Genomic DNA, 8747 nt, shown 5'->3' with positions numbered 1-8747 from the left:
ACATTAAACTCTGTCCATTGTCAATGGCGTTTTTAATGTTTGTCTAGACAAGACAAAGTAGAGTAGATCGATTTCAACATGTTTTCATATAGTTCAAAATGGTGGATCGAGATCTAAGGGTCACAGGTCATATCGGTCCCCCATACCACCTGTGTTTCCTACCGTATGTGTATTGAAGTTTTATTGCTGGCGGTCAAACATGAGCTATGCTGTTCAAAGTTAGCATTTTCAATTGATCGCTATAGTGCCACCCTTTGGCTAATATTGTGAGTTTCCTGTCTAAGCAAGTTGACATATAGTCCTCTATACCCTATCGCCGCATTTAATAAAAAAATCACACCCGTGTGAACTGAGTGGTGTAAGGTTTTATATAGCATGATCAGCTGTGGTCTGACGTAATGTCTGACGTAATGAAGGTATTATATAGCCTGATCAGCTCTGATCTGACGTAATGAAATCACACCCGGATGTGATTTCACAACTGGCTTTTTTTGTGCAGAAAAAATGACCATGGTTGCTACGGTCATCCAGTTCACCCGGGTGTGATTTAATTACGTCAGAAATTATTTTGAACATAGCAACCATGCTCATTTTTTTCTGCACACAAAAGCCAGTTGTAGGAGTGGTTTACACCACTCAAAAACGACGGTTTGGCCTGGAGCGCCGATAGACGAAAACTAAGAATTGTTTATATTATTAAAAATCACACCCGTGTGAAATGAGGGGCGCTCTTGTCATCGTACATCAATTTATGTTAGCGCTCCCACCAACATGTGATTGGTTAGCTGATTTGCTCGTTTTCATATGACATAAGTAAGTTATCCCTTCATTGTCAATGACGTTTAATGTTTTGATGTTTAATTTACGTTTATTTTTGAGACGTGTGGGGACAAGATTTAGCGGACAGTTGACCTGAATTCCCCTTTCATTTAGCGGACAGTTGACCTGAATTCCCCTTTCATTTAGCGGACAGTTGACCTGAATTCCCCTTTCATTTAGCGGACAGTTGACCTGAATTCCCCTTTCATTTAGCGGACAGTTGACCTGAATTCCCCTTTCATTTAGCGGACAGTTGACCTGAATTCCCCTTTCATTTAGCGGACAGTTGACCTGAATTCCCCTTTCATTTAGCGGACAGTTGACCTGAATTCCCCTTTCATTTAGCGGACAGTTGACCTGAATTCCCCTTTCATTTAGCGGACAGTTGACCTGAATTCCCCTTTCATTTAGCGGACAGTTGACCTGAATTCCCCTTTCATTTAGCGGACAGTTGACCTGAATTCCCCTTTCATTTAGCGGACAGTTGACCTGAATTCCCCTTTCATTTGGCGGACAGTTGACCTGAATTCCCCTTTCATTTAGCGGACAGTTGACCTGAATTCCCCTTTCATTTAGCGGACAGTTGACCTGAATTCCCCTTTCATTTAGCGGACAGTTGACCTGAATTCCCCTTTCATTTAGCGGACAGTTGACCTGAATTCCCCTTTCATTTTCAACGGCAAATCTTGAGACGTGTGGGCCCTGGGGACAGAAGCTGTTTATAGAAGGGGCGCTAGTAGTAGATCTAAAGGTCTGATGTCAATAGTCAGAGCATGAGGAGACGCATATGTGTATTAAAGTTTTATTGCTGGCGGTCAAACGGTCGGTCCAGACTCCACTGCAGCAGGGTCCAGACTCCACACAATAATGAATGGAAATGTGATTTCAATGGGGAGTAAATCTTTGACATCACTTTTTTTTACATCATAAGAGTGGATAGAGCTCTAATCATATAATTAATTCATTGGGAGATCTAAAGGTCAGAGGTCCTTTGACGAATGACTGTGGGCTTCAGTTCTCGGCCATGACCCTCTCTCTACTATATTGTAGAGTTTCGTGGAAAACGACAGCACAGAAATGCCAAAAATGGCGGAATCAGAAAAAAACCTTACAAAAACAATAAGGGGTCTTTTCCCTTCGGAATTCATCCCGTAAAATAGTCCATACCCGTCGGGTAATATGACATACCAATCCCTACTATGACATACCAATCCCTACATCTCTCCCCCCCCCCCCCCCCCCCTCTGCCACTTATACTGTATATAACGGGTGTTCCCCAGTGGAGAAAGCCTCCGTATTAGCAACGATCCATCCATCTGGAGATAAATATTCTATGACTAAAAGTTAAGGATAAACGAAAAATTTCTGGCAGTGGGTGGTAATTCGTCTAAAAGCACCACATTTTGAACATACTGTATGTAGTCCAGGGCATGCTCTAATGATTTAGCTAGGGCGCCCGAGCCAGGAGACCTTCGGGGTCGCCACAGCGGCCAAATCCATATGGCCACCATTAACAGCCTATATACAGTAAGGCAACATTTTCTAATTTTCATTATGCTTTAAGTATCATGTGACATGTCAAACTATTCCATTCCAAGCATTAGTTTTGCACAAAAAACACTCCTTGGGCTAAATTCGGCCATAGCAACTTGCCCAAATGTGACGATGTGCTGACCTCATCACATCTGTGATGACGGCTATGGACGTTTTTAGCCCAAGGAGTTTTTTTCATGCAAAACTAATGCTTAATGGAATCAGAATCATGACAACCCCCTAGTTTGACACGTCACATGTTACTTAAAGCATAATGAAATTTAGAAAATGTTGCCTTTATAGGTTGTTAATGGTGGCCATATGGATTTGGCCGCTGCTGGCGTGCCCTACCTAAATCATTAGAGCATGCCCTGGACTACATCTGTGCAAAGTGTGGCGCTTTTAGACGAATTAGTGTGAAACATCCCTCAATAAATGATGCCTTAAAGTGAGGAAGGCACTTGAACGCATGGCATGATCAGTGTATATAGAACTCCAACTTCCCCCGTCAAATCAAACTCAGCTATATATATATGTATATATATATGTATATCTATGCAACGGTATAGAGTCTGTTCTCCTATACTGCAGTGAATGCTGGACCCTGAAGCCAACCCTGCAGAAGTCTCTAGGTGGGTGCTACACCAGAATGTTAGGTACAGTAGGCCTATACTTAACATCAGCAACTTAGCAAGAGTACGAATGTTACCAACAAGAATCTGTATGATGGAATGTCAAGGGTGAGTGAGGAAAATAGCAGCCAGGAGAATGAGACTAGCAGGACACTGCATGCCAAAAACACCAAGAGCTGCCAGCCAGCAGGTTGGTGCTGTGGGAACCTGCAGTCCCATACACTAACACATGTGGACGTATACTCAACAAAGATGCAGGAGAGCAAAGCACAGACAAACCGGCCAGATGTATGGAGAGCCTGGATTGACTGGGCTGGGTGGGAGAGGGTGGGCAAGCTGCCTGTGTGTATCATGTATGTGTGTGTGTTGTACAGGTCCCTCTTGAAAATGATGCTTGCAAGGGGCTATTCCTTCAATACAATCTGAAATCTGAAGCGACGGCTCGTCTGAGGGAGAAATGAGTCAACAATGACAATAATAATGTGTGGTTGTCCGTCTTGTCAGAAAAAGCCGAGGAAGGCCTGGCCAGTGTTTCTCGTTACGCCGTTTGGGGAAGCATTGTGCCATCAAACCGCCACCTTCTTCTGGGAGAAGCTGATCTTGTCGCCCAGACTCAGGGCCATCGCCTTGTTTTTGGCTCTGATGCGAATGTGGCCCCTGACGGGAGCCTCGGGCCCCGTCGGGTGCTGGCGGAGGGGCTTCTCGATGCTGACATTAGCCAGGACGTCCTCTCCGAAGACGGAGCGCATGTACAGGTTGGCCGCCATGAAGCCGCACGCCGGGGCCTCGTCGGGGGGGGTCAGGCAGTGCATGTTGCTCACGGCCAGGACGTGGCCGAGGTAGGCCTTCATGTCAGTGAGCTCCGTGTCCACCGTCACCTTGTTCTCCCACTCAAACTCCGCCCACATGCGTCGGAACTGGCCGTCCGTGCAGGAGGCGGCGGGCTGCACGTGGTCCGTGATGTCGATGCGCACCTCGCTCAGCACGATGCACTTCCTGTCGCCGCTGGCCCCCGACGCTCCCCCCGACACGTCGTAGACCACGTTGCCGAAGATGACCCGGCCGCTCTCGGTGGACACCACCTTCAGGCCGGCCTTGACCTCGGCGAAGCCGTGCGGGCCGAGCGTCAGCGGAGCGGGCGCCTCCACCAGCTTCAGGTCGCCCGAGGCGGCCAGCTCCAGGGTGACGTTCTGCAGGGTGTCGCTGGTCCGGTTGACCAGCAGCACGTCCAGCACCACGTCGTAGCGCTCCGCGTGCACGTAGGCCTCGGCGTACACGGGGTCCGAGAAGCCCGTCAGCTGGGTCACCGTGCTGAGCTTGTTGGAGGAGGCCTCAGTCGTCCGGCCGGCATCATGGCCGCCCACGGCTGCCGACAGAGCCAGCTCGAACTGGTCCTCCTCCGCGCGGGTCGCGTCGCCGTCCTTGGCGGTCAGCTGCGCGAAGCGGATCGGCTCGTCGACCTGCACGGTCGCGTCGCGGCGCCCCTTCTCGGACTCTTTGGCTGGCGACAGCCTCTTCTCCTCCTCCAGTCTGGCGCTGAGCACGCGCGACAGGGACTCTCGGCACTCCGTGTTGAAGATGCGCTTCATGAGCGGCGAGCCCTCGGACAGCACGCGGAGGCACAGCGAGATGCGCTCGGCGTCGTCCTCCGTGATCGGCTTTCGGGGCAAGGCGGACCTGCCCAGGCGAAGCACGGCAGCCATGACCAGCATGGCTTCCGCCACGAAGGAGTTCTGTGTCTTCCTGTCCGGTACGATGGCGACGTATCGCAACGCCACTTTGGTCAGCATGGTCGCCAGCGACGCGGCCACGTAGAAGTCACCGTCCATGAGGAACGCTCTGAGCGGAGGCGTGTCCCGTTCCCTGGAAGGCGGTGAGGAGCAGAGTGCGCTCTGTGTCGCGTACGTGCCCATCTCCGTCAACAGCTTCTGAGCTGTGCTCGCCGTCCCTCCTCCTCCAGCCTCTTCCTTTGTCGCGCCGTCGACCACGGGGATCTCTCCCAACGACCTAGACACTTCTCCCATCGCACGTTGGATATCCTCCGCCGTGCTGCAGTACTCCCCCAGGATCCACAGCGCTCCCCTGTAGGTCTTGGCGCTTCTGATGCTGTGGAAAACCTCCAGCATGGTCCTGACGACCAGCGGCCTCAGGTGGTCCAGCCTCTGCGCGGCCTCTCGCACAAACTCCAGCACGTCCGCCGCGGCCGCCTCGTCGTCGGAGTCGCCCAGCAACGCCATCAGCACGGGAAGGACGAGGGCGGCCATGTCCGGGAAGCGCACGGCGCAGGAGTGCAGCGTCCGCACCAGCAGCCGCCGGTACTCGTCCGCGGCGTCCTCCGCGTACTCCGTCGCGCGGCGCCTGGTCTTGGTGACCTCCTTCGTCAGCACGCTCACCAGCTCCTCTGCGTTGCGGGACGAGACGAGGTCCAGGGTCAGCCGCAGCGTCTTCTTCCTCACCTCCAGGTCGGAGGAGGTGCTCAGCACACGTAGGATGTCCATCACCAGGTCTTGGAGCACGCGCTCGTGAGCGGGCCGCTCCTTCAGCGCGACCAGGCGGTCGAGGACGATCAGCTTGACGTTGTTGTCGCTCTCCTTGACAATCAGGTCGACGTAGCACTGGGCGGCGGCCCTGATGGCCGTGGGCGCGCCCGACAGCGTGACCAGCGTCCCAGCGGCCTCGTAGCGGACGGCCGGGCTGGACGACTGCAGCAGGCCGTAGACGCAGCGGATGAAGCGGGCTCGCTCCGACGGCTCGGCGTGGCACACCTTGTGGATCAGCTCCACCACCGCCATCTGGAGGACGTCGGCGAACGCTGGCACCTGGTCCACGCACGTGCTCAGGTAGTCCGTGGCCCGGCGCTGGTCGGCACGGATCAGCATCACGAAGGCGTTCCTCTTGCAGCCGGCGTCCTTCTCGTTGACGAGGAAGTCGCGGACGAGCTCCCGGGCGTCCGGGATGAGGTGCTCCTGGCGCCTGCTGATGGCGTCCACGGCCAGGACGGCGTTGCGGCGGACGTAGCTGTGCGGGTGCTCCAGGCAGGCGCGGATGGCCGGCACTAGGGGCTCCAGGAGGTCGGGCTCCCGCAGCTTGCTCAGGAAGCGCAACGCCGAGCCTCGCACAAAGTGGTTGGGGTGCTGCAGGTCCTTGCGGTAGGCGTCGCACACCAGGATCATCTCCTGGAGGGGCTCGCCGTCCGCCCCGGTCCTCGGAGCCACCTCCCAGAAGAGCAGCAGCAGCTTCTTGATGCCGTGGTCCTGCAGGGGCAGGACGAAGCGGATCACGCTCATGATCAGCCCGGGGAGCTTCTCGCCGTTCAGCATCCGGACGATGGCCTTCTTCAGGGCCTCCGTCTTGGCTTTGAGCTCGCCTCTCTCCAGGACGGATTTGAGGCTGGCCTCGGACGGGCAGTCGGAGTCGCTCGGAGCGTTGATGAGAGTGTAACAAACATGTTCTGCAGCCGTCATCGTGATGTTGTGGTTGTCGTTGAGGAGATGCTGTGTTGCCCGTCTCCGATGCTGAGCTATAAATGACTGGGCCCGTCATTTATACTGCTGCATGATGTCAGCATGATGTCAGTGGGCTTTGATGCCCATATTTGGCCATAAACCAGCCATATGCTCACGTGACATCAGCGATGAACCAGGGATCTCCATATATGGGCACCTCGACAGAATGCATTTCTAGTTGGCTCTTGTGATCAGAATAAGAACATATATACAGTAGTAAGAACAAAATCTAACATTTACCACCAAGGGTCTTGCCATGGACACATATTTGTCTGTGTAAAAAAGTTGTGTGAACTGAGTGGTGCAAGGTCTTATATAGCCTGATCAGCTGTGGTCTGACGTAATGTCAGTGACCATAGTAACCATGCTCATTTTTTTTTAAATCACACCTGTGTGAACTGAGTGACCATAGTAACCATGCTAATTTTTTTGGTACGAACACGGGTACACGGGTACAAAGCCAGTTGTTGGAGTGGTTTACAGTGTAAACCACAGGAAGTCATTTCCAGATTTTCTTTTTCTTTTTTTGAGTGGTGTAAACTTTACACCACTCAAAAAAAGAAAAAGAAAATCTGGGAATGACTTCCTTGAATATTTTTGCATTCAAAAGACTGATGGATTTAGTGGTTTGCAAGATTACCACAGACACACACGCAATTTTGAAGATATCTCACCAATATTTGAATTGGAGTTAGGCCTACATATGGGAAGGTAACTTCAAACCCCTCTGAATTAAAGCAAAGCATGCCAAAAGCAACCATGAATACCTTGAATTAGAAAAGCAGATCTAATATTCATAGTGCAGGATCTGGGGCAGGGATGACAAATCGGATTATTTCTATACTTTTTTGAGTGGTGTAAACCACTCCTACAACTGGCTTTGTTAGTTTACGTGTCTGTCTGTTCGTACCAAAAAATGAGCATGGTTGCTATGGTCACCCAGTTCACCCGGGTGTGATTTCAGCTTTGTTAGTTTACGTGTCTGTTCGTACCAAAAAAATTAGCATGGTTGCTATGGTCACCCAGTTCACACGGGTGTGACACAGTTGATCAGTCTATATAAGACCTTACACCACTCAGTTCACACGGGTGTGATTTTTTAATTACCGTTGTCAAACATGTTTGAAGCATCAAATGTTAGTTTAGCTGCCAGAATTATGTTTTTGGCAGTATTTTTGTTATTTCTTATTTTCTATTTTGCTATTTGGTTTGTTGGTCATGTATTTGTTGCGGAGTTTAATTTCGTCATTTCCGGTTTTATGACCATATATGGTGTCTAGTTATCATGCCTGACGAGCCTTGTAGGCTTCCGTCTGAAGTGGGCAGACGGAGGTTTGTTTGACAACAGCGTGTCACCATGTTAAGGTTCGTTTGTTTGTTTGTTTCTGTGTCAATATTTTCTGTTTGCTTGTCAAGATTTAAGTTGTGTGTTGTATTTGGTTATGAGTCTAATTTATCAATTTGTTTCTTTTCAGTCTGGGTTGCTTTTGATGTTATTGTGGGTTCACTCCTTCATTCCCTTTGATCCCTATGTGCAGCCAGTGAGGTGAATATTTGTTGTGTATTTTCGTATGTTTATGTGCTTTATGCTTCATTTATTGTTGTTCTGAATCTGATCACTGTTTGTCTCTTTGTCAGTTTTACGTTGGCTTTGGAGAAAGAAAGTTGCTCGAAATAAAGCCACCAGTACAAAGAAACAGCTGACTCGTTTTTAAGACATCACTGGGAGTGACAGTTAGGTTATCTCCTGTCCTGTATAAATTCAGAACTCGGACGTAAGGAAACTTTCACATACATTTGTGCCACCCAGTGGAACAGCCTGGACACTGCAACCAACCTGACTGGAGAGCTCTTAAAAACAGTGGACAAGTTGGACTGATGGAAAATGTTGTGTATTTTATGTAAAGTGTAAGGTATGTTTTGTTTTTATGTTGTGTTCTGATATGTGATGTCATTTGTTATGAAAAGTGTTCATTTAACATACTTAAATAAATAATAATACATCCGGTTTATATAGCAATTTTTCTAGGTACTCAAAGTCGCTTTACAGGACAAATAGAATAAAAACAACTTTATTAGGGAAAGAAACCTAGTTTTAAAGTTTAAATAGGTTATAAACTAAAACCTAAGAACGGTGCTTTGTATTGTTTTTATGCAAGGACCACAATAGGAATAAGTCCTGGAATGTGTTCTGTTTTATCCTCAATGGTTTTAAACCCATAGGCACTGGGTCCCATTTTTTTTGTATAATCAATAA

General features: G+C 49.7%; 1 protein-coding gene and 1 long non-coding RNA gene across 2 annotated transcripts; one reads left to right on the top strand and one right to left on the bottom strand.

The window, feature by feature from the left end:
- Nucleotides 1–3550: 3550 nt before the first annotated feature.
- Nucleotides 3551–6448, bottom strand: LOC306924279 (coatomer subunit beta-like; the record flags this gene model as incomplete). Its single annotated transcript, XM_079502729.1, has 1 exon — nt 3551–6448. One exon carries the CDS (start codon nt 6446–6448, stop codon nt 3551–3553), a length of 2898 nt encoding a protein of 965 aa, XP_079358855.1.
- A 1244-nt stretch (nt 6449–7692) lies between these two features.
- Nucleotides 7693–8491, top strand: LOC306924601. Its single transcript, XR_013790188.1, has 3 exons — nt 7693–7855; nt 7966–8036; nt 8129–8491. It is a non-coding gene; the product is annotated as an uncharacterized lncRNA (long non-coding RNA).
- The last annotated feature ends 256 nt before the right edge of the window (nt 8492–8747 follow it).

The sequence above is a fragment of the Electrona antarctica genome, assembly GCF_951216825.1.
Source record: "Electrona antarctica genome assembly, chromosome: 6".
NCBI lineage: Eukaryota > Metazoa > Chordata > Actinopteri > Myctophiformes > Myctophidae > Electrona > Electrona antarctica.
Note: the sequence above shows the minus strand (reverse complement) of the source record. Positions and strands in the feature narration are given on the sequence as shown.